This window comes from Microcebus murinus, chromosome 14 (assembly GCF_040939455.1).
Source record: "Microcebus murinus isolate Inina chromosome 14, M.murinus_Inina_mat1.0, whole genome shotgun sequence".
NCBI classification, from domain to species: domain Eukaryota; kingdom Metazoa; phylum Chordata; class Mammalia; order Primates; family Cheirogaleidae; genus Microcebus; species Microcebus murinus.
In genome coordinates this window covers 31,999,731-32,026,827 of record NC_134117.1, presented here as the reverse complement: position 1 = coordinate 32,026,827, position 27,097 = coordinate 31,999,731, and the positions used below count along the sequence as shown (strand labels likewise).

Here is a 27,097-nt window from a genome sequence, read left to right as displayed (position 1 = left end):
AAATTACTTTCATCAGAGTTTTGTAGTTTAGCTCATATAGTTCTTATATATATTGTGTTAAATTTATACCTAAGTATTTCATTTTTTTGGTGCTAATATAAATAGCATTGTGTTTTTAGTTTCAAATTTCAATTATTCCTTGCTAGTTTATAGGAAAGCATTTGATTTTGTATATTAACCTCCTATCTTGCAACCTTGCTATAATCAGGTATTAGTTCCAGAAATTTTTTTGATTTTTTTGGATTTTCTACATAAAACAATCATGTCGTCTACAAAGACTTTTATTTCTTTCCTCCCAATCTGAATACCTTTTATTTTATTTTCTTATTTTATTGTATTAGCTACAACTAGGAATGGTAAGAGGGTAACAAACCACTGCCTTGTTACCAGTCTCATGGGGGAAAAAGTCTTGTTTCTTACCATTAAGTGTGATATTAACCTTGTATTATTTTTATTTTAAAAAAATTTTAAGGCATGTTTTGTGGCCCAGAATGTTATCTGTCTTGATTGTCCATGTGAGCTTGAAAAGAAGGTATATTGTACAGTTATTGGATGAAGTCCAGTTGATTGATGATACTTTTTTAGTTCAACTCTGTCTTTATTATATTTCTTCCTGCTGGATCTGTCAATTACTTATTACTGTTAGAGGGTGGTCAAGTCTGCAACTATAATAGTACATTTGTCTATTTCTCTTTGTAGTTCTATAAGTTTTTGCCTCACATGTTTTGGTGCTCTGTTGTTAGTCACAGACACATGCCTTCTTGGAGATTTGTCCATTTTATCATTATATAACACCCCTCTTTATCCCTGATAATTTTCCTTGTTCTGTAGTCTGCTTTCTCTGAAATTGGTATAGCTTTTCTAGATTTCTTTTGATTAGTGTCAGCATGGTATATGTTTCTCTGTCCCTTTACTTTTAATCTGTCTGTGTCTTTATGTTTAAATTATTTTCTTTTAGACAACATATAGTTGGGTCTTATTTTTATTTCCACTTAGAAGCATATATCTTCTAGAAGAAAATGTAGGATGATATCTTCACAACCTGTGGGTAAGCAAAGGTAATTTTTAGACGAGTCACAAAAAGCTGTCATAAAAAAATTGATAAATTGTACTTTAAAACTAAACATTTCTGTTTATCACAAGACATCTTTAAGAAAATTAACAGACAAGTCACAGACTAGGATAACACATTTGTGGTTTGTTTACTGAAAGGACTCAATCATAATTTATAAAGAACTTCTGCAAATTAATAATAAAAGACCACAAAAAATAAGACTAAAAATAAGGAACTTCCAGTTTCCGATCTGATATGTAAAGAACTTGGAAGTCATCACTGCTGTCCTCACAAAAAAAGAAAAGAGCAAACAAACTGACAACCAGTAACCTTCCTTAGATTCATCACAGAACCGAGGTCACAGGTCAAACTACTGCCCCAGAAACTGGAGAGACAGGCAAAGACAGAGTATCACAGTTTACTGGGAACAGAAGCTACCACTGGAGCCTGGAAGGAACACTTAAAAGGTTATTAAGCATATACGGCTGGGGGCCCAACCTTAGCTATGTTGGAAGGATATTTATTTCTTTCCTCCCAATCTGAATACCTTTTATTTTATTTTCTTGTTTGTTTCTTATTTTTTTGTTTTATTGTATTAGCTACAACTAGGAATGGTAAGAGGGGACATTCTTGCCTTGGAAGGCTCCCACACTATTGTTTTACCTTTAAGAGCCCCACCAAGTTCCCAGGGTGAAGATTGGAGAAAAATCCCTCAGGAGGTAAAACAAGGTAGCCAGTTTTAAATAATCAGAGTGCTCTGTTCTCCTTAACAAATGCACAGTGGCAGAATTTTGAGATGAATTCCATTGCCTTAACAGATACTGAGATTTTGAGACTTTATATTTCTTCTTGAGTCAGTTTCTGTATCTTGGGTTTTTCAAGGTCTTCGACCATGTCATCTTTTTTTATTTTTTTGAGACAGTCTCGCTCTGTCCAATCGATCTAAGTTCTTGAATTTGTTGGCATAAAATTATTCATAATCTCCAATCATCCTTTTAATGTTGGTAGGTTCTGTAGTAATATTCCTGTTTTTTATTCTTGATATTAGTAATTCGTGTCTTTTCTTTTTATTCCTGATTTGTCTAGTAGGAGGCTTATCAGTTTTATTGAGATTTTTAAAAAGATTTAACATTTTATTTTATTTTATTTTTTTTATTAGATTTCCATTTTTATTTTCATTATTTCCATTCTTACACTTGAGATTTAATTTGTTCTTTTTCTATCTTCATAAAGTGGAAGTTGAGAACACTGATTTTTAGGCCTTTCTTCCTTTACTATTTAAGCACTTAAAGATATAAATTTCACTCCAAGCACTGATTTAATTGTATTCGACAATCTTTGATGTATTATCTTTTAGTGTAAAATATCATATGGTTTTGCTTGTGAATATTTTTTAACTTTTAGGTTATTTACAAGTGTGTTGTTTAATTTCCAAATATTTAGGGGATTTTTCTAGATATATTATAATCTTTTTTTTTTTTTTTTTTTTTTTTGAGACAGAGTCTCGCTTTGTTGCCCAGGCTAGAGTGAGTGCCGTGGCGTCAGCCTAGCTCACAGCAACCTCAAACTCCTGGGCTCGAGTGATCCTTCTGCCTCAGCCTCCCGGGTAGCTGGGACTACAGGCATGAGCCACCATGCCCGGCTAATTTTTTATATATATATCAGTTGGCCAATTAATTTCTTTCTATTGATAGTAGAGACGGGGTCTCGCTCTTGCTCAGGCTGGTTTTGAACTCCTGACCTCGAGCAATCCGCCCGCCTCGGCCTCCCAAGAGCTAGGATTACAGGCGTGAGCCACAGCGCCCGGCCATATATTATAATCTTTATCGTTGATTTCTAGTTTAATACTGTTGGGCCAGTGAACATACTCTGTCTGATTTCAATTCTTTGACATTTATTGAGACTTGTGTAAGCTTGGCATACAGTTTGTCTTAGTCAATATTTCATGTACATTTGAACAGACAGTATATTTTGCAATTATGCTTGATGTTCTAGAAATATCAATTAGGTCATATTAGTTGTTAATTTAATTCTATATCATTAAAGCTTTTTTAGTCTGCCAGTTCTACCAATTATAGATGGGTGTTAAATTTTTGACTATTATTGTAGGTTTGCCTATATTCTCTTTAGTTCTTTCCATTTTATTTTATATATTTCAAAGCATTGTTATGTATACACATTTATGATTTTTTAATATCCTTAATAATTAGCCATTTATCCTTATGAAATGTCCCTCTTTACCTTTGGTAATGTATTCTGTGTTCCAAATTTTGACTTTGCCTGATATTAAGGTAGCCACTATAGTTATTCCTACATACTTAATTGCATAATATATCTTTGATATCCTTTTACTTTCAACATGTCTATCTTTATTTCAAGTGTCTGTCTTGTCAATAGCATATAATTTGGTACTATTTTTGTTTTAAATCTAGTGGGCAGTCTGCTTTTTATGTGAGAGTTTTTAGACTGTTTACATTTAATGGTATTATTATTTTGATTGATTTTAAATTCATTTATCTTGTAATTTTTTTTTTTTTTTCTTTTTGAGACAGAGAGTCTCGCTCTGTCATCCTAGCTAGAGTGCTATGGTCTCATCATAGTTCATTTGTAAAAACAGACATCTTGTCAGAGGTTTAACATAGAGGCAAATTTATTCCACCATTATTTATAAAAAGTAAAAAACCAGAGACTTAAAATTCCAATAATCAGGACATTATTACATTAAGATAGCAGACTTACAAATAGGGTAATGATTTATTTTTAAATAATTTTATTTATAAGGTAAATTCCATTATATATTGTTAAGTAGGATATGACTTTACTGGAAATGGAGATATATGACTGGATGGAAATATGGCCAATGTTGATGAAATAATTACTACATGATAGTATCAGATAGTATAGTGCCTTTTATTTTACCCTTATAGTTTTTGCATTTTTCTAATAGTTATGGATTACTGTTATAATTTTTTAAAAACACCATCATGTGTACCTAAAGAGAAAGTTAATTTATTAATATTATGATACAGATTTTGCTTGCATTTAGAAACAGATAAAGCTTAGGAGATTTGTGGCTAAATGTTAGAAAGAGTCCAGGGTTTGTTCTCTAACTTCTCTCTGCTTAAGATTATAAAGTTTTTGTGTATTTTAGCCTGGATTTTCCGGAAAGCAGAACCTGTGGCATAATCTTGTGTTTTACTACTTCTTTACGGAATATAATCCTAGGGGAGCTCCCCCAACTGTAGTTTGAAGGAAAGTGAAATGAGACAGGGAATTTGGGGGAGCAAACATGGGGGTGAGTTATTGAGTTAGCCATTGCTGGATGTTGATCAATTTTGAATACCTTGTATAAGTTATTGTAAGTCAAGACATTCCATCCAGGACTAGAAAGGAGAATTTATCTTCTTGTTTTCATTGGTTAAGAGTTCAACCCTCTAACATTTACTCTCCACATTTCTGGGCTGTGCATTTATGGGTGCTAGGTAGGTCTTGTGATGTCTCATGCCTCTCATGATGTCTCATGGAAGCACCAGGGTGCGAAGTAAGCGATGAGAAGCATGAAGCGTGGCACAATTGTGCTATGAAGTCAGTTGATGTGTCTGTGGCATGTTGCAAAAACTACTGGTAATACTTTTGATTTAGCATACACCACTTAGAATTTCAAATACATTATTGACATTATTATGAATTTCAGAAACCATACCTGTTGTAGAGAGAATACTTTTGGGATATACCTAGTTCAAATCAAATCAGGAATAGTCCAGGATAAAATAGTGTAGTTTGTCTATTGCATCTAAAATGTTATGGGTTATTCTGAAAAGATATAATTGACTATTTGACTTCATCTAAATCTTTAATATCTTAGGCATTATCAAAATCATTGTAATAACATCTCTACCACCCCATACCATCATCTAAATATCTTAATTTCTGACCATATATTTTGTTTATATTATAAAAATTCCAATAATTTTTAAATAACTGAGATAAAACTTAGATAGCCTATAATTTTTTAGTTAGTGGAAATATTTTGTGACAACTTAACAAGATGTATTTTGTCTTTGAGAATATATGCTGGAAAACCAGTAAGTGTTTTTTTTTTTTTTGAGACAGAGTCTCGCTTTGTTGTCCAGGCTAGAGTGAGTGCCGTGGCGTCAGCCTAGCTCACAGCAACCTCAAACTCCTGGGCTCGAGTGATCCTTCTGCCTCAGCCTCCCGAGTAGCTGGGACTACAGGCATGCGCCACCATGCCCGGCTAATTTTTTTTTATATATATATCAGTTGGCCAATTAATTTCTTTCTATTTATAGTAGAGACGGGGTCTCGCTCTTGCTCAGGCTGGTTTTGAACTCCTGACCTTGAGCAATCCGCCCGCCTCGGCCTCCCAAGAGCTAGGATTACAGGCGTGAGCCACAGCGCCCGGCCAGTAAGTGTTTTTAAATACCTTTTGAACATACTGTCTTTTCAACTTACTTTTATTTTGCTTTTTTTGTTTATTAGTGCTTTTCCATTTTTAATATCATCCAATTCAATAGGAAAGTATATAATACTACTTGATTGATTTTTAAAACTCTTCTACCTAACTTTTGTGTGGATTTTGGTGGTGATTATTATTATTATCAGAAACTGACAATTTTGGAAAGTTTCAGTCCTGCTACCAGTTAATTATGATATCTTTGTCAAATTGTATACTTTTTCTATGTTTCAGCTTTCTCACCTATAGAATGTTAATAGTAATATCTGCCATAGAAGTGTATCTCATAGAAGTCTAAAGAAAATTAAATTATATATATGAAAGTATGTATCAATTTCTCTAGGGCAAAGGCTATATTTTACTAATTGCTGCATACCTAGCATGTACACAGTGCCTTATAAATAGTAGGCATTTGGTAAATATTTGTTGAATTGAAAAATCACTCTACCAGTGGATTTTCACCTAGTTTTTGTGACACCTTAGTATTTCTAATTGCCTTAAATAGTAGTATAAAATTTTCCAAAAAAGTTAAACAAATTTTACTTTAATTAGTATTAAATATATGTTATGGATGGTGACAGTGTGTATATGGATATTATCATGGGAGAAATAGTTGGAAATTACATATCAAATAAGTAAATGTTATAATTTAGAAATTTGAAACTATTATATTCATTTAAGGTATTGTGATGACTATGATAATGCTCTTGAAGTTATAGATTTAGATGAAATGAAAGAACTTTTATGTTAGTATATGCCATGAATTTTTAGCCTGCAGCTTGTTCATGTGGTTCATAGTTTCTGCTTAATAAATAAAAATCAATTTTAGTTGTACTTATTTTAACTATAACTATGTCCTTTTTGATGGGAGTGTTAGACTGATTAATTATTAATATTTGGACTTGTAAAATTAATGTGATAAGTACTTTTTATAGAGTTTTCTTTTCAACTTCTTGCAGGTATTATTCTGCTTTAAAAACTATGGAACAATTAGAGAATGTGTACTTTCCCCGGGTTAGTCAATACCGGTTTTGTCAGCTAATGATAGAAAATCTTCCTAAACTCCGTGAGGATATTAAAGAAATCTCCATGTCTGATCTCAAAGACTTTTTGGAAAGCATTCGAAAACATTCTGACAAAATAGGTGAAACAGCAATGAAACAGGTGAGATTTAAAAAGAAAATTTTAATATTATTTAATAATATAAGATATAGAATATATTTAAGGTTTACTTCTTCAGCTTAAGTAAAATGCTTATTTTTGCTTAGTTTTATCTTTTTCTTATCTTTCTTGGTTCTTGTTTTGAATGGATTTTGTCAGTGTTTTCTTTGGGTTAATAGTTTTCCTTATTTAAATGAAAACAGTCTAACTTGAATTCTTTAGTTACTATTGAAACTCTCAATGATCTTCTCCGTATATATTGTGTTATGTTATCTTTTACAGCCAAATCTGATATAAAATTAGCTAAAAAGTGGCAGCCACAGAGGCAAGTGAGAGCCCTTTTATTCTAAGGTTCTAAATTGTTCTATTTTTAAAACAAATTAAGAGTATTAACTTTGAATTAAAAACCTCTACAGTTCAATAATAAAAGACAGACAATGGGAAAAGATTCAGCAGTTGAAAAGTTAATGTACCTACCTTTTGAGTCAGCAGTTCTACTCCTAGGTATTTATTAGTGAGAAATGAAAACATGTCCTCATGAAGTTCATAGCAGCTTTGTTCACAATCAGCCCCAAACTGGAAACAGCCTAAATGGGTATCAAAAGAAGAATGGATACACAAATTGTGGTATGTTCATACAGTGGAATACTACTTAGCAATAAAAAGGAATGAATTATTGATAATGCAACAACATATATGAATCTCACAGATACATTGAGCCACAGAAATTGAACATAAAAAGGCACAAACTGTGTGATCCCGTTTTTATGCCATTTTAAAACAGACAAAACTAAGATGAAAAAAATCAGAACAATGGTTGCCTCTGGTTAGGGAGATTGCCTGGGAAGGGACATGAAGGGACTTTTGGGGAGGTGGAAATGTTCTATACCATGATAAAAGTATATTTGTCAAAACTGTACAGTTAAGATTTGTATATTTCAATATATATACATCTTCAAAAAAACTATAAAAAATAATTGGGGTATATATGGAGTAAATGATTAAATGTATAGCTGAAACAAGAATATGAAAATATTAGTTGTTGAGGGTAAGTCATGGATACATGGGAGTTAATGATATTAATCTGTTTCTTTTGTTTATATTTGAAATGTTCAATAATAAATAGTTTAAAAATGATTATAATTTAATTAAAATTTTAACAGGTACAATGAACACTATTTGGATGATGGGCACATTTATAACCCTTATTCAAGCCATGTAACAAAAACATTTGTACCCCCATAATATTTTGAAATAAAAAATAAAATATTTAAGAATTAACTGTTGGCTGGGCGTGGTGGCTCCCGCCTGTAATCCTAGCACTCTGGGAGGCCGAGGCAGGAGGATTGCTCAAGATCAGGAGTTTGGAACCAGCCTGAGCAAGAGCAAGACCCCATCTCTGCTAAAAATAGAAACACATTAATTGGCCAACTAAAAATATATAGAAAAAATTAGGCGGGCATGGTGGCGCATGCCTGTAGTCCCAGCTACTCGGGAGGCGGAGGCAGAAGGATTGCTTGAATCCAGGAGTTTGAGGTTGCTGTGACCTAGGCTGATGCCAAGGCACTCTAGCCCAGGCAACAGTGAGACTCTCTGTCTCTCTCAAAAAAAAAAAAAAAAAAAAAAAGAATTAGCTGTTAAAACTCCTAACCACTATATTTTTTGAATCAATTTTGACCACAATCAATTTTGAAATAATCTGAATTTTTCTCTCTCCAAAATAGGCACAGCATCAGAAAACCTTCAGTGTTTCCCTGCAGAAACAAAATGATGTGAAATTTGGGAAGAATAGATATATAAATAACTACAGAATTCCAGAAGAAAAGAATGAAGTTGTATTGAAACAGGCACTTGAGGAAGAGGATGAGAATGAAGAGGAGGTGATAGGGTTTCTTTCCTTATCTATTATTGGATATTTTTTTTTCTTTTAGATTATACTGTACATCTATGTGACTCTAAGTCTTCCCATGTACAAATTGAATTTTTATTATGAAGGTTGTCAGAAACAAATGGTATCACTTGTGTCAAACTGTGACAAAATAAAGCACTAGAAAGCCATGAAGGTAGGGCTCTTATGCACGGTTTGCCTAATAACAGAATCTATCACAATAAATTTTTCCAAACTGCAGTCTACTACAGAGTCACACAAGGACAGCTAGTGGCACAGGGACAACTAGCCATTTATACATGAACACTTGGCTTTCAAAACTGTCTCATGAGGCCAATCCATAACTGCGAGGACCTAACCATAACTCCAAGATTATAAGTCCTACCTAGCAGCACTGACAGTAATGAATGAACTTTCTTTCAAAATAATTTGTATAACTTCCTCTGTTCCCAGTAAAACCCTAACCTTCCTTTGTTTTCTGGACATGCCAGAGGCTACTCCCATCTGTGTATATGTCCTGGATTGCAATCCTGTTTGTTTATACCAAGTAAATACTTTTACCTAGAGATTCATCTTTATGTATTTTTATTTCAAGTTGACAGTGTCATCTAAATTGTAATGAGTTATTAGGGCAATGGAGTCACCTGAAATATTAGACTACATAATTGACAGATAAACAGGATATGTTGTAGATTATATTTGTAAGCCATGCATAGTGGAACCTGGGTATTCTGTCCTAATTAGCAGTAAAAGTGTAAATCTAATGATTTTTTTTGTAGTGATCATTCATATTTGAATTATCTGTGGCAAGATTATTTCATAATATAATAAACTTGCCATTTGGCCTACTTCTGGATAGCTTACATTTTTTTTAAATTGGTCCTCAGATATTGCAAAATAATTATAATATGATTAAAGTTTATTTTTCAAAAAAGTTCTAAAGTCCAGAAGCCTTGAAATTATCCTTAAATATTTATTTTCTTTCCTTCTCTTTATCTGAATTCATTCCCTTATCTTATTGCTTTTTTTATTCTCCCCACAAAGTCTTCTATTGAGCCTACCTTTTATCCTTTTCTTTTTAATTCCTTTTGAATTTAGTTACTATCATAGGGAGCCTAGTTATTGCCAATTACTTATAAGTTTTGCCTTGCCAGAGAGATTATAAATTCTTTTTCAAAGGACCTAATTGGGGCACAGTAAGAACTTTTAATTGAACCCATGTGAAAATGTGCCCATGGCCATCTCTGTGGATGGGGGAACAATTGAGTGTTCACTGGTACATTTCTGCTGTATGTCTAGGGATAAGACTATGCATATATATGCATGCATGTATGTATATATGTAGAATATATATATGCATATATAGCAGATGTCTACTATTATACTGAATACAGACAAATGAACAGCCTCAAACAGTTAAATGTCTTCCTAATGTGGAATTAATGGATCCTGATTAGTCCCTTGAAATGAAATAAATGTTTTTAAAATCTACTTTTTTGTTTTTTCTTAGTATCCAGAGGATCTCTATTCTCTTCTCCCTTAAAGTTCAGAATGGTGAAAATAGAACCATCTAGTTTTCTTACCTCAATTTTCCTCAGCCTATTTTGTATTAATATATCTTTAACTGCTGAGAGCATTACCATCATGCCTTACCTCCTAATCCATATTTTTAGAGTAACTTGGTTGTTTCCCTGTTCTCTCAGATCTATTTTATTATTACACTGTACTATATTTTATTTCTATTATTTTACATGATAAGTAATATTATAATAAAAATATTTAAGTTCATTCTGGGGATTCATGAGAATAGAAATGTGTTCCTTTAGAAACAGTTTCTCAAGTTTGAGAAACTTTATAGTACTACTATATTTCATTAATTATAGGGAGTATTTTTTACATTATAGCATTTTAGAATTTAGGATACATCTTAAAATTGATGGTGTCATAGTGTCAAATGATTATGTCTCTTTCTTTCCTACTGGTCCATAAAATAATAGTAATGGTGTCTTTGATTTAATACAATAATGATAAATCATATAACTTAGCTGCCCGAGAGAAGGAGCTTTGTCTATAGCTGAACCATAAATCCATGTATCACTTTTACCCAAAATAATGAGATACCTAGTTATCCATAGCAATTTTTTGATAATCTGCCAAACATGTTAAAGATATACAGTCTTTACCCTCTGTTACCTTACAATCTAAAACAGTTAGCAATGATAATAAACATAAACTACCAAATAAATGCCAAAGCAAATTTTAAAAAAGTTTCGTATTTATGTTGTCTGCTTTCTATGGGAGAATTGAATAAATGTTATAACATGAAATCCATGAATTGCCTTGTCTATCTTAACATTACATTATCTGATAGTGGACTAATAGTTTGACCTGTCATTTTTTAAAAAGTGATTTTATTTTTCAGGTCTTAACTGTTCAGGATCTTGTTGATTTTTCCCCTGTTTACCGATGTTTGCATATTTATTCAGTTTTGGTAAGTATGTTTTGTATTCATGTATATATATTTATATTATTAAAAAAGTATGCAATTGGGCCTTAAAGGTTGATCATAATAAGCCCAGATAGCTGTAAATCTTCATATAGTAAATGTGTGAAATGTCCACTGTGTGTAAGGCACTTACCTTTTTTTTGTTTTTTGGCTTATCATAGTCTAATTTCAAGTGATATACCCCTTCATGTATATTAAGTGTAGTGTATTTTAATATTATAGTAGTATACTTCCATTTATCCCTTCTTGCCTTTGTGCTGTTGTTGCATTACAGTTACTTACGTTACTTCTATATATGTTTATTCCACACTACATTTTTCTCATTTTTGATTCAGTAGTCAATTATTTTTTAAAATAACTGCTTTATTAAGATATAATTCTTATACCAAAAACCTTACCCTTTTAAAGCAGCAGTCCTCAACCTTTTTTGGCACAAGTTTCATGAAGACAATTTTTCCACAGACTCGGGTGGGGAGAGAGGAGATGGTTTGGGGATAATTCAAGCTCATTACATTTAGTGTGTAGTCAGACTTCCTTGCTAATGATAATTTGTATTTGCAGCCGCTCCCCAGCACTAGCATTACTGCCTCAGCTTCACTTGAGATCATCAGGCATTAGATTCTCATGAGGAGTTCGACCTGTTTCTCTTGTGTATGGAGTTTACAGTAGGGTTCACACTCCTATGAGAATATAATGCTGCGCTGCTGATCTGACAAGAGGCAGAGCTTATGCAGTGATGTAGGTGATGGGGAGTGGCTGTAAATACAGATGAAGCTTTGCTCACTGGCTGCTGCTTACCTCCTGCTGTGCGGCCCAGTTTCTAACAGGCCATGGACCAGTACCAGTCCACCTCCTGGGGGTTAGGGACTGCAGTTTTAAAGTATACAATTCAATGTTTTAGCATATCCACAAGCATGTACAACCATTACCACTATCTAATCCCAGAACTATTCATTACCCCAAAAGGAAACCCTTTAGCAGTCACTCCTTATTTTCCTCTTCCCCCAGCTCCTGGTAACCACAAATTTACTTTCTGTCTCTATGGATTTACCTATTCTGGTCATTTCATATAAATGGAATCATACCATTTGTGGCTTTTTGTGCCCAGCTCCTTTTTTGACATAGGTGAAAGTTTAGGTTACTGATAGAGATCTTCTGTTTTAATATAGGTATTAATATTTATAGCTATAAATTTCTCTCTAAGCACTGCATCTCATAAGTTTTGGTATATTTTATTTTTGTTTCCATTCATCTCAAAGTATTTTCTAATTACCCTTATGATTTTTCTTTAACCCATTGGTTATTTTAGGGTGTTTGTTTAATTTCATATGTTTGTGAATTTCTAAATGCCCTTCTGTTATTGGGTCCTAATTTAATCTCATTGTGGTCAGAGATCATACTTTGCATGATTTCAGTGTTTTTAAATTTATTGAGGCTTATTTTATGGCATAACATATGGTCTATTCTAGAATATGTTCCATGCCTACTTAAGAAGAATGTGTATTTGGCTGTTGTTGGGTGGTGTGTTCTATAGACATCTGTTGGGTGTAGTAGTTGATTTATAGTGTTATTCAGGTCTTCTGTTTCCTTATTGGCATCCTGCCTGTTATTGAAAGTGGAAGTATTGAAGTCTCCAATTATATTGAATTTTCTATTTCTTCTTTCAGTTCTGCCCATTTTTTTCTTTATATATTTTTAGGGCTTTATTGGTAGGTGAATATATGTTTATAATAGTTATATCTTCCTGGTGGGCTGACCTTTTTAAAAAAAATCATAAAATGTCCTTCTTTGTAATGTTTTTTGGCTTAAAGTCTGTTTTGGCTGATAATAGAGTAGCCACTTCAGCTCTCTTTAAGTTCCATTGACATAGTATATTTTTTCCATCCTTTTACTTTCAGCCTCTTTGTGTCTTTGAATCTAAAGTATGTCTCTTATAGATAGCATGTAGTTAAATCTGTTTTTTAAATCTAGTCTGCTAATCTCTGCCTTTCAATTAGAGTATTTAATTAATTACTGATAAGGTAGGATTTATGTCTGCTATTTGCCATTTGTTTTAATATGTCTTACTATTTTTTGTTCCTCTTTTCTGTCATTACTACCTTTTGCATTAAATAGATATTCTAAGGTACCATTTCTTTTGTCATTTGTTTATATATATAGTGTATGTATTATATATATCTAATTAATTATTATTCTCTTAATATTTGCCATGGGGATTGCAGTTTACATCTTACTTAAAATGATTTAGTTCAGATTAATATCATCTTCTTTGTGCTGTTGTTTTCATACAAATGACATCTTTATACATTTTAAGGTCATTTGCATAGTTTTATAATTACTGCTTATTTTTAAAATCAGGTAGAAGAAAGGAGTTCCAAAAAAAATATGCTTATACTCTCTTTATATTTACCTCTGTGTTTTTCCCTTTACTGTTACTCTTTATTTCTCCATGCAAATTAGAGTTACTCTCTAGCTTCCTTTCTTTTTTGCCTGAAGGAATTCCTTTAGCCTTTCTTTTCCCATCCAAGTACTAACCAGGCCCGACCCTGCTTAGCTTCCGAGATCAGACGAGATTGGGCGCGTTCAGGGTGGTATGGCCGTAGACAAGCCTTTCTTTTAAAACAGGTCTGCTAGCATCAGATTCTCTCAGTTGTTGTTTATCTGGGATGTCTTAATTTATTGTTTGTTTTTTAAGAATAGTTTTCCTTGGCTGGGGGCGGTGGCTCACGTCTGTACTCCTAGCACTCTGGGAGGCCGAAGCAGGCAGATTGCTTGAGGTCAGGAGTTCGAAACCAGCCTGAGCAAGAGTAAGACCCCGTCTCTACTATAAATAGAAAGAAATTAATTGGCCAGCTAATATATATAGAAAAAATTAGCTGGGCATGGTGGTGCATGCCTGTAGTCCCAGCTACTTGGGAGACTTAGGCAGCAGGATTGCTTGAGCCCAGGAGTTTGAGGTTGCTGTGAGCTAGGCCATGGCACTGACGCCATGGCACTCACTCTACCCTGGGCAACAAAGCAAGACTCTGTCTCAAAAAAAAAAAAAAAAGAATAGTTTTGCTGGATATAGAACTCTTGGTCTTCTTTCAGCATTTTGAATATGTCATCCCACCGCCTTCTGAAAAAATTTACTTTTAAGTTTTGAGTTTTGGATTATTCATGTGATTGAAAAAGAATGGTAATTATGTTAATTAGAGCAAATAGAACTATCTTTATTACCTTTTTTCTTTTAGTCACCTATTAAAAGGCAAGGCTAACTCTCCACTTACCAGCTAAGGCAAAAGCGATCTCTAAGCATGATATAAATGTAAAGTAAACTCATTGTTTTATAAATAAATTTGTGATATTTCAAGTATGTTAAGCTTTACTGACTAGATATGTAAAAGGAATTTCCCTTTTTAAAGCTATAATAAATCATACTATAGTATAAAAACCGTAATACTTTTTTTAGTCTATTTCATGATTAAATAATTCTTCAGATGTGTGTGAGTATAAAATACTTTCACTTCTCAGATTCTTTTCAAATTCAGTATTTTATCTTTTATAATGTCAGTTGGTAGTATGTACATTTAACTGCATTTACACTTGAGGCAAACATAGGCTAGACTCTATCAAAGATGCTGCTGCTATCTGTAGTAACATTGGAAGTTAGGCTTCCTGATGTCTAATCTCATGTTTTCTGGGGTTTTTTGTTTGTTTTTTTGTTTTTGATTTTAACTAGATCATATGGCTTCTAATCAAGATTAAGTTATTAGTATCTAAGTAGTTAAAGTGGCCTGTGTTGTGGTTTAATTCTTTCACACTACTTTCAAATCCTATGTTCCCCAGGTTTTGGGTTTGGTAGAAAAGAACAATTTTTTGCTTTGGTTGTGCGTAATATTTCAGTCTGATATGGTCACAGTATACTACACTGAGCACCAATAGGTACTTCTATTACTTTGTGTTAACTCTGTTCCATAACTGTATGATTCACAAGGATACAGACCATGAGAGTGGTGTTTATTGTTCTTTCCCCTGAGCCTCCCCTTGCTTCTGATACTTGATAGATGTTTGTTGAATAGTAGTTGACTGACTTTAATGCCACATTCAGCTTTTAATAAAATAATTTTCTTATCTTTATCCTGGTAGCTTATGTCACTAAGCCCTGTGGGAAAGAATATATCTTTATACCTTGTTAATAGTTGCAACAAGTGTTAAAGAGATATTATATGAGGTTTCAGTATGGTGTTCCCTGGGAGTGATATATTAGATATTAAGTTACATTTCATTGTTCGTGATTAAAATAAAACAAGTAACAGCATAATTAAATGGTCAAAGTAATAAAAATCAATGGTAGAGAACTAATAGAATGGTAAAAAAAACAAAAAACCCTTTAGACTCTGTGGAATCTGCTTTATGATTATTTAGAAACAGTCTTAAGATTGATTTTTCTCAAATATTCAAAATAAATGTCATAAATACAGATTGCTATCAGAATTTGTTTTTTTAACTTTTTTCATAATTTAATTTTTATTCTTTATATGTTCTTATGTCTTCATAGTATATAGACTTTATAAATTTAAGAAGACAGTATTTTAAACTATGTTGGTTTTTGACTAATTCAGGTAGGACTTTTTTCTTTTTTTATGGTGTGAGGTTTTACAATTTTATACTGTATATCTAATAAGCTTTCATTAGCATGATAACTTTTGGTTGGTATATGTGACCAAAAATTATTTGATAAAGCTAATTTGTTTTTGTTGTTATTCCATTTGTTATTCAGTTTTGCCACTTCCTAATATTATGGCATTGGGCAAATTCTCTCAGTTGAGTTTCTCATTTGCAAAATATGGTTAACAATTTCCAAGGCTATGGTAGGTAGTAGAGTCAATATAAATAATGAAGTGCTTGGGATAGTACCCAGTATAAAACAGCACTCATTAAATGTTAAAAGGGTTGTTATAAAGGGTTTATATTAATATGTATGGTTTCAAAGACTAGATCTGTTGACTGTAATTTCATTTTAGCCAAAAGAGCTTTATGACCAAAAGGCAGCATTTCTTAATCTGTTTGATCAAATATGAGTATCCCATGAAAGGAAAATAAGTATAATGTCAAAAAGGGATTATCTTTGGAAAATGCTGCAAACTATATCCACAGTATAGCTTTTCATTTTTCATGCTTCTGTTCCTAGGAAAGCTACCTAAGATGCTGACTGTATTAGTTATCCATCACTGCATAACATACTGGCTTAAATATTTCATAGGCTTAGCAGTCTGGGAGTTGCTTAGCTGGGTGGTTATGGCTAAAGGTCTCTCATGAGGTTCTAGTCAAGATATCAGCAAGGACGGTAGTCATCTGAAGGCTATACAAGGGCCTGGAGGATTTATTTCTGTGATGGCTGTTGGCAGAAGGCCTCTGTTCCATGCCACATGGGCTCTCTACAAGGCTGCCTGAAAGTCTTCATGACATGGCAGCTGGCTTCTCCAGAGTGATCCAAGAGAGAAACCAAGATGGAAGCCATAATACCTTTTATAACCCAATCTCAGAAGTGACACACCAGTACTTCTGCTTTATCGTATTGGTCACATAGACCAACTTTGGTACAGTGTAGGAGGGGACTATACAAGGGTATGAATACCATGAGGTAGGGTTCTTTGGAAGCCATCTTGTAGGCTTTCACACTTGCTTTATGAAAGAAAGTCATATCCTCCACTGATACTCAGTACTACTATGGTACATTGTCTTGATGTGAAACAACTTTTAGGGTTTCAAAGGAGAAGTCTCCTTTAAATTATTAATCAAGGAACTGTATACACATAGAGGCTCCTTCCTTTTTCTTCTTGCATGGATTTCTATTGAGGGTAAATCATGTTAGAAACAGTATATTTTGTCTTATGGTGAGATAATTCTTAATTCAGATACATGTTAGGGAGTAATGACATAGGTGGGAGTAATGACAGTTTTATTTTGGTGACCTGATCCCTTTTATAACCACTATTGTCAGCAAATATATTGCTTTTAAGAGGGAGTCTTATGAGAGTACAATGAAGAGAATGTAGAAAATTTTAAAGGCTAAAACTGTGTCCTATATGTTTAAATATAAACAATGATTTTGGCTAATCTTAATGTTCTTTTTTAGGATGTGTAATTTGCTTTAAAGAAAAGCACCTTTAAACAGCAAAATGATATGGATTAGTGAATGTGAATATTTTAAACATAATGGGAGTGTTTCTTGGGGCTGCCAAAAATTTCAAGTTTCATTGGCTAACCTCATTCTTTCATATTCATGTTTATTGTGATAAAATAAAGTGGTTAAAGCTGTTTTACTAAATTGTTGTAAGTGTAAGTCCAATTACATGTTTAATATTATCTATTATATATTTAAAAAATAACACCTGATTATTAATTTCTAGCAGTATATATGATTTTTGTTCATTAAATACCCAGAAAAATCATGACCATCATATCTGGCAAATTAATGGAGTTATGCCTGATTTTTATAGTTGGTTTTATTTAATTATTTCCGAAAGTTGAACAATAGAGTTTTATGTGTGTCTACATGTTAAGTGAAGGTATTATAGTATTGTTAATTATATTTCTTCATAAATAACTTAGAATATTCTAAATAAATAACTTAGAATATTTAAATTAGCTATATGTTACATTGTATTATTTTAAATTAAGTAATGAGAAACAGAGTAAGTAATGAGAAGCTGATTTGTTATCTTGATTTGAAGGTGTGTGAATGTGTAAAACAATCGCATTGGGTCTAAATAATCTTAATCTTGACTGTTTTTTGTAATCCCATAATTTATTTCTCAGTGGTTTTCATAATATAATGTTCCGCAAAGCACATTAACTTTTTTTTTTTAAAGTAAAACATGAAGTCAGACTTTTCCTGAGAGATATTTAGTATAATTTGACGTAATAGTGTGATTGTGAGGACTGGTTTTGGTAATTAGGTTTTAGGGTGGACTTTGAAAAATAAATTAATTAATTAAATGCCCTAAATATGTGCTGAGACTTTTAAACAAAAAGTATATTGTTAATGGGGGAGGGGGAGGGAGAAAGCCCCATTTATGCTATTAAGATATTCATATCTGGCCGGGCAGGGTGGCTCATAACTGTAATCCTACCACTCTGGGAAGCTGAGGCAGGCGGATTGCTCAAGGTCAGGAGTTCAAAACCAGCCTGAGCTAGACCCCGTCTCTACTAAAAATAAAAAGAAATTAATTGACCAACTAAAAATATACATACAAAAAAATTAGCCAGGCATGGTGGCGCATGCCTGTAGTCCCAGCTACTTGAGAGGCTGAGGCAGTAGGATGGCTTGAGCCCAGGAGATTGAGGTTGCTGTGAGCTAGGCTGATGCCATGGCACTCACTCTAGCCTGGACAACAAAGTGAGACTTTGTCTCAAAAAAAAAAAAAAAAAGATATTAATTTCCAATAAAAATGTGCTTTTTGGTTTATTCATTACAAAATGTATAATATACTTATGCTATTTAGATCAGTTAAGTACTAATTATGATAATTTAACCCAGAAGAAAGAAAACCCACCTTAGCCTTACAATCTTAGAAATGAAAAATTCTAAAAATAAAAACATATTACATTAGAAAATATAGTATTAAGAAAACATTAAGGCTAGATGCAGTGGCTCACCCTGTGATCCTAGCACTTTGGGAGGCTGAGGCAGGATTATTGCTTGAGGTCAGGAGTTCAAGACCAGCCTGAGCAAGAGTGAGATCCTATCTCTACAAAAAACAAACAAACAAACCAACAAACAAAGAAAAATTAGCCGAGTGTGATCATGCACCCCTGTTGTCCCAGCCTTGGGAGGCTGAGGCAGGAGGATAGTTTGAGCCCAGCAGTTTGAGGTTTCCATGAGCTATGATGATGCCACTGCACTCTAGCCAGCTTGACAAAGTAAGGCTCTGTCTCCAAAAATAAAAAACAACAACAACAACAAAAGAATAACTTACAAAACCTATAAAACTATAATTTTTTTGAGTTTATCAGAGAATTGAGTTACAAAGCAAGCAAGGGAACTGCATTACAAAGGATGACAAACCCTTCCCAGGAGAGACAGAACATACCAACTGATGTTAGTTATCAAATTAAAGCTGTGTGAGGGACACCATAGTTTTTAAAAAATTATTTTAATTGAGTACAAAAAAATTAGAAGAATTTTCCTAGGGGATACCTAAATAAAAATATTTTCTGCATTATGAATTTACTTTAGACAGCACTAAGAAAAACTGTGGTTTTTGTAGCTATGTAGGTATAAAGAAAATAAAAATAAAATCAGAATTTCTGTTTCAGTTAAAATGTGGATTTTTGACATTTTTTTTCCTATTGTTTTTTCTTTTGGCTTCTCTTTGGAGCCTTAGATGAGTAAGGGAATGAGTTCTCAACATTTTCTTCTGACTTTGTACGGATTCTCTTTTAAGCAGAGAGGAAGACAGTTGAGATGGATATATAGTCTTTATTTATTTGTTTATTTAACAGATATTTTATTGGGCACCTTCTGCATGCCAAGCATTTTTTAAGTGATAAAAATATGAAGGTGAACTAGATGAATGTGAACCATGTTCTAACAGACTCAGAGAGTCAAGTGGTAAAAATTGATCTCTGTTGTTTGATATGTAGTGACTAGCTATATGTAACCACTTAACTTTATTTATTTATTTATTTAATTATTTTGAGACAGAGTCTCACTCTGTTGCCAGGGCTAGAGTGCCGTGGCATCAGCCTAGCTCCTAGCACCTCTAACTCCTGGGCTCAAGTGATCCTCCTGCCTCAGCCTCCTAGGTGGCTGGGATTACAGGCATGAGCCACCATGCCCGGCTAATTTTTTCTATATATTTTTAGTTGGCCAATTAATTTCTTCCTATTTTTAGTAGAGATCGGGTCTCGCTCTTGCTCAGGCTGGTTTTGAACTCCTGACCTTGAGCGATCCTCCCACCTCTGCCTCCCAGAGTGCTTAAATTTAAATTAATTAAAATTTAACAAAATTAAAAAGTCAGTATCTTAGTCCTATTAAGTACATTTTAAATACTCAATAGCCATATGTGACTAGTGGCTACTATATTAGACATTGCAGACATAGAAAACTTCCATCAACACAAAGTTCTATTGGACACACTGAGATAGACTAATAATAATGAAATGGCAGCAAAAACTTATTCCTGACATTCAATATGAAATGGCATTCAGTACTTATATTCCCATTGGAAATTTTAAAACAACTCTTAAAGGGTAAAGAAGTACCTATTTTAGCTGTTTGTGTGTTTCATTACTCTGCTTATTTTATTTTAGGGTGATGAGGAAACATTTGAAAATTATTACCGAAAACAAAGAAAGAAGCAAGCAAGACTGGTATTGCAACCCCAATCAAGTATGGTAAGTTCATGAATATTTTGAATTGGTTATGTTGTCACTTTTTACTCGCTTACTCTGCTTTAATTTCTTCAGAGCATGTATCACTATTCATTTAATTACAAATATTTATTGAACACCTACCATTTCTAATCATTGGTTTAGGCACTAAGAGTATAGCCATGAACAACACAAATAAGTTTTTTTTCTCATGAGCTTATTGTATGAGGGAAGATAGTGAATAAAAAAAAATCATGGTGAATAAAAGAAAAATGCCGGGAAGTGGATATTAGTTTCTGACAGTGTGGTGGACCTTGATTAATTGTCCCACAGAAAAAAACAACTAAAGAGACTGCATAGACATTGTTTTTAAATCTTAAATTCTTTTTAAATATACTGAGAATCTGGCAAAAAACAGACCAAAAACTAAGTGAATAAGGAATTATTCTGTATGTTGGTTGTGGTGATAGTTACATGACTAGATGTGTTTATGAAAATTCATAGAAACTGCACATGAAAAAGTGAGTTTTAGTGTAATTTGTACCTCAGTACATCTGACTAAAACAAACAAACAAAACAGGAAAACCTAAATGAAGGCAGAAACCCCAGATAGGTTTAATGAAACATCTGCTGTGTAGGAAAGCATGAGTTTTGAGGACGTGGGGTACAGCAGGCTAAGCCCAGAGCCCATCCAAAGTAGATGTCTAATAAGAGATTGTCTCCCTTATAGAACTGAGACTCCAGAAGAATTTAAAGCCCCATTATTAGGATAAGCTAGAGATAAAACCGTTTAAAAATCTCCCTGTACCCTCTGGCAGATACTATAAGGAAAATTACCTATAAAATCTTGGTGCTCAGTGAGCAGAAAAAAAAAATCTGTCTGAGAATTCATAACAAGCAACTTGTCACTGCTTGTGCTTGCAACCCAAATTCATTCTACTTAGATAATCAAAAAAATCTCAAGCTCAAAATTTTGCTTAAAGTGGTTCCATGCTGGTACTATCTTCAAGTACCTGCCCAAAGCAAATATAGATCTCTGCATTGTCATCCCACAGTTAAAATTAGCAATTCACAGTCAAAAATAATTACCAAATAAGTGAGCATCATTAGAAATATTAACAACAGAAATAGATTCTAAAAGACTTCATATGGCTGGGTGTGGTAGCTCACGCCTGTAATCCTAGCATTCTGGGAGGCCGAGGCAGGAGGACTGCTTGAGCTCATGAGTTCAAGATGAGCCTGGGCAAGAGCGAGATCCCATCTCTACTATAGATAGAAATAAATTAGCCAAAGAACTAAAAATAGAAAAAATTAGCCAGGCATGGTGGCATGTGCCTAGAGTCCCAGCTACCTGGGAGGCTGAAGCAGGAGGATCGCTTAATCCCAGGAGTTTGAGGTTGCTGGGGGCCAGGCTGATGCCATGGTACTCTAGCCAAGGCAACAGAGTGAGACTCTGTCTCAAAAAAAAAAAAGACTTGATATTTGAATTATTAGTTATAGAGTATAAAATAATACTATTTAATATATTTAAAGAAATAAAAGGGAAGCTCACTAATATAAACAGGTAATAGAAACTATGAAGAATGACCAGACACATGTGAAGAAAAATCATGTAGAATATCTGGAAGTTAAAGATGTATTAATTGAAGTTAAAAATGTTATGAATAGGTTTAGCAGTTGAATTCTCAGCTGATTTAAAGAAATTATCTGGAAATAATTAAACATCATTGAGAGACAAAGGAAAAAATACACAAGAGAGACATAGGAGGTACAGAGGTCTAATATACATCTAACTGGAGTTTCAGAAAGAGGATAGTGCAAATGAGACCAGGGAATATTTGATGACATATAGCTGAGAATTTTCTGAGACAGATAACAATTAGAAATCCACAGAGTCAAGCCCAAGGAGTCCCAAATAGGTTAAATAAAAAGAAATACACTCTTAGAAACCTTAGAATGAAATACCAAAGATAAAGAGAGAATAGAAGACCTGAAAAACTTTAGCAGTTATCTTGATCTAATTGACATTTATGGAATAGTCCACCCAAACAGCAGAATGCACGTGCTTTTCAAGTACACATGGAAGATTCACCAAGATAGATCATATTCTGGGCCATAAAACAAATAACAACAATTATAAAAGGCCTGAAATCATACAAAGTTTGTCTTCTGACCACAAGAGAATTAAGTGATCTATATATGGAAAACAAATATTGACTCTTACCTCATTCAGCAATTCCAGAGGTAGATTATGGACCTAAATGTAAAACTTAAATTGTAAAACTTTTCAAAAAAACAAAGGATAAAATCTTTGTGACCTAGGAACAATCTTTTCTTAGGTGAGATACATAAAGCATAAACCATAAAAGAAAAGAAATTGGCCAGGTGTGATAGCTTACCCCTGTAATCCCAGCACTTTGGGCTGCCGAGGAAGGAGGAGGATCACGTGAGGCCAGGAGTTGTAAACCAGCCAAAGCAACATAGTAAGACCCCATTTCTACAAAAAATAGAAACATTTGCTGGGCATGGTTGCATGGGTCTGTGGTCCCAGTTACTTGGGAGGCTGAGGCACGAGGATCACTTGAGCCCAAGAGTTTGAGGTTGAGTGAGCTATGATGATACTACTGCACTATAGCCCAGGCAGCAGGGTGAGACCCTGTCTCCAAAAAATAAAATTAAAAATAAAAATTGAGGAATTAAGCAACACAATTAAAAACTTCTGCTCTTCAAAAGGCATTGTCAAGAAAATGAAAAGGCAAGACAGACTTGTAAAAAACATTTGTAAAACTCATGTCTAACCAAGGGGTTTGTATCTAGAATATATAAAGAACTTGTATAACTCAATAATTAAAGACAAATAAACCAGTTTTTAAAATGGACAAAAGATTTGAATAGATGTACAGATGGGAAATAAGCACACAAAAGGATAATTTGGTATAATTTTTCATCAGGGAAATGCAAATTAAAGCCATAATAAGATACCACTACATACTAGAATGACTAAAATTAGAAGGATTGATAATATCAAGTGCTGGTGAAGATGTGGGTAAACTGGAACTCTTATTTCTGGTAGGTATAAAATTATACTGCCAAGCTATTTGGAAAATAGCTTGGCAGTTCATTATATATAATGTTAAGTATATTCTTGTATCCCCAGCAGCCCTGCTCCTAGGTATTTACCCATGAGAAATGAAAATGTAACTTTACACAGTAGATTATATGTGAATGTCTATAGTAGCTTTATTCATAAATACCAGAAACTAGAAACATCCTGTATGTCTATGGACTGGTGGATAGATAAATTCTGTTATATCCATATGAATAGAGAAACAAGTTGTACATTTATATAATGGAATACAGCACTAAAAGGGAATTGATACATGCAGTGATATGGAGGAATCTCAAAAGTATTACTCTAACTAAAAAAATGCATATACAATAAAGTTATGTATCAGTATGATTTATGTTATATAACATTTCTGAAAAGGAAAAACTATAGGACAAAATGGGATCACTGGTAACCAAGGGCTTGGGGTTAGGCAGGGCAGTTCTTGACAAAAGGGCATGAAGGAACTTTATGAGATGGAAATGTTCTATATCTTTATTTTGGTGATGATTACACAACTGTCTACATTTTTCAAAACTCAAGCTCTACATGTAAAAATGGATTAATTTTATTTTGTCTAAATTATACCTCAATAAACTTGACTTTAAAAATGAACATAAATAGAAGATCTTAAACATGCCCACAGAGAAAAGAGATTATTTTCCAATAAACAGAACAATGAAATATCTTCAATGCTGAAAGAAGATAACTGTTAACCTAGGATTCCACATCCTTTAGTAAACAAGGGCAGAGATAGACATTTTCAGATAAAGAAGAGCAGACATCAAGATACCTTTACTAAGGAAATTCTATAGGATATATTTCAGACAAAAAGAAAGTGATGCCAAATGGAAGATATGAGATGCAAGAAGGAATGAATAACAAAGAAAGTATAAATATGTAGGTAAATATTGTATTAACTGTAGGAAATAATGCAATAAAATATTGTGTACTTTAAAATAAGATGGAATTTAAATACACAACAATAATATAAACATTGGAAGGAAATGGAAGTTAGTGAAATTAAACTATCCTACAGTGTCTGAATTGTCCAGAAGGAGACTAAAAACATTGAATAACTTTAGAGTTTGATTACTTAAGAATGCATAATGTGATTTCCAGAGTAAATATTAAAAGAGTAGAAACAGAATATATATACTTTAGTATATAATAGGGAAAAACATCTTTGTGTGCCTTAGAGTTGATAAAAACTTGTAAGCACTTGATCACATTGACTCAAAATATTTAAAGAAAATTTTCGGGACTATAAGGAAAAATAAAAACATCCACAAGCATGTAATGGATTTTTAAACATGTGTCAGTATTTTATAAACCAAGTAGATAGAATATCATTAAGGATACAGAATATGCCTAATTGGCTTGATCTCATGGAATATATAGAATCTGGTTTTAACAACTATATATAATTCTTTTAAAGCATACATGGACTATTATAGAAAATTTTTCTACATACTATGTTATAAAGCAAGTATCAGCAAATATCAAACATTGGTGTCGTGTAGACTACATTTTTTAATCATAGCATTTTTTTTATTTTAGCGTATTATGAGGGTACAAGTGTTAAGGTTACGTATATTGCCCATACCCTCCCACCCCCCTTGAGTCAGAGCTTCAAGCATGTCCATCCCCCAAACGTTGCACATCTTACTCGTTGTGTTTGTATATACCCATCCTCTCCTCCCCCCTCCCACCTCCCTGACACCCAATAAATGTTATTCCTATATGTCTACTTAGGTGTTGATCTGTTAATACCAATTTGCTGGTGAGTACATGTGGTGCTTGTTTTTCATTCTTGAGATACTTCACTTAGTAGAATGGGTTCCAGCTCTATCAAGGAATATACAAGAGGTGCTATATCACCATTGTTTCTTAAAGCGGAGTAGTAATCATAGTATTTTTAAGCTAAAAGATATTAATAATCCTTCCTCACAAAACCTGAAAACAACCTAGATGTTTGAAAATGTCATCCACATTTATGAAATATGCAAAATACAACATTCAAATTTAATTCAAATAGTGAAATATTTCATGTAAACTTTTTATGAATGAAAGTCAAATGATTAAATATTTTCCTGTATGGGTCTTTTGTTGAAATTATTCACAATTGGCATTTATAGACCATTTTTAAGGAGTTTGACTTCTGTTATGAATTAGATAAAAGGCCATTGAAAAGATTTTGGCAGAAGATATAATGATGTGATTACTGTTTGAAAGGTATCATTCTGGCAGCTATATGGAGACTAGACTGCAGGGAACAAGCCTAGAAGTGGGGAGACTAGGTAGGAAGATGGTGTGATAGCCACAGTGAGAGATGATGGTGGCTTCAACTAGTATGCTGAGAAGGGGGTTCTGAAATCATATTTACTTTTTAACTTGTTCATTGTTTATCCCTGGTGCCTAAAAATATGTGCAGCATGTGGTAGGCTATCAATAAATATTTGTTAATGAAATTGTAGTGACTTGGAACTTACTTTTATGTTACTGGTATTTATTGGTTTAAATTGATTTTTATTTTTCATTTAAAGCATGAAACAGTTGATGGCTATAGAAGATATTTCACTCAAATTGTAGGGTATGTATCTAATATGGAAACAACTATTATTATATTATGTTAAATGCCAGAAATAATTATTTTCTATTTGGGTTTTTTTTTCCTTAACACTTGCTATGTCGGCAATTAATTGTTTTTAGGTTCTTTGTGGTGGAAGATCACATTTTACATGTGACCCAAGGATTAGTAACCAGGGCATACACGGATGAACTTTGGAACATGGCCCTCTCAAAGATAATTGCTGTCCTTAGAGCTCATTCAGTAAGTCAGATAATTTATGTTACTAAATTTTTAATTCAGTTACTTCAAGAACTTCTGAGCTGTATAATGTCAGGGGAAAACTGTACCTCCATCATTCTGCATTTTTGTTAATTGCTCAGATATGGAAGTAGTAATGTCAGGCTTTTGTTTGTCTGGTAATGTCAGGCTGTGATTTTGCAACTGATTGGGACTTCCCAAAACACTTTTATTCCAGCATAATAGAAAATAAAGAATTAAACTGGTCTCATTAGTTGCAACTGACCTCTTCATTAGATCACTGAAAGCAGCATAAAGAAAGGGTTTTTAATTATCATTCCAAATTCTTTGTTTCTAAAATAAACTCCACCATTAAAATTCAATAGAACTTATTCTTCGATGCTTACAATTTGCAATAACACACTATAATTATGAATTTCTTAAAAACTTGCAATTTTCAAAATTTGAACTCATTTGAAATAATGAACCTTTATGTAATGACAGGTTTTAATGGATAAAAATTAAATGATCAAATATTTTCCTAATGCTTTTTGTGGAAATAGGGAATATGTTATTGTTATAAAGGCCATTGAAATTAATAATTGTTCAGTGTTGACTTTTCCTTAAAATAGTTTTAGTAGTTTACTTTCAGTGAAATATCCTTGTATTAAAATTTTATTATCTATTACTTATATTAATTTTATAATTGATAATAGAGAATTAAATGTTGAAGGAGGAT

General features: G+C 33.1%; 1 protein-coding gene across 7 annotated transcripts in view; it reads left to right on the top strand.

Annotated features, from left to right (window-relative positions):
- EXOC6 (exocyst complex component 6) overlaps positions 1 to 27,097 on the top strand; it is a 198,179-nt gene that overhangs the window by 68,868 nt on the left and 102,214 nt on the right. For all 7 annotated transcript variants that reach the window (XM_012766013.2, XM_076009976.1, XM_076009977.1 and 4 more), the window contains 6 exons: positions 6,488 to 6,692; positions 8,414 to 8,569; positions 11,000 to 11,068; positions 20,384 to 20,467; positions 26,096 to 26,142; positions 26,262 to 26,382. In XM_012766013.2, the coding sequence (XP_012621467.2) occupies positions 6,488 to 6,692; positions 8,414 to 8,569; positions 11,000 to 11,068; positions 20,384 to 20,467; positions 26,096 to 26,142; positions 26,262 to 26,382 (682 nt within the window). The remainder of the gene's footprint in view (positions 1 to 6,487; positions 6,693 to 8,413; positions 8,570 to 10,999; positions 11,069 to 20,383; positions 20,468 to 26,095; positions 26,143 to 26,261; positions 26,383 to 27,097) is intronic.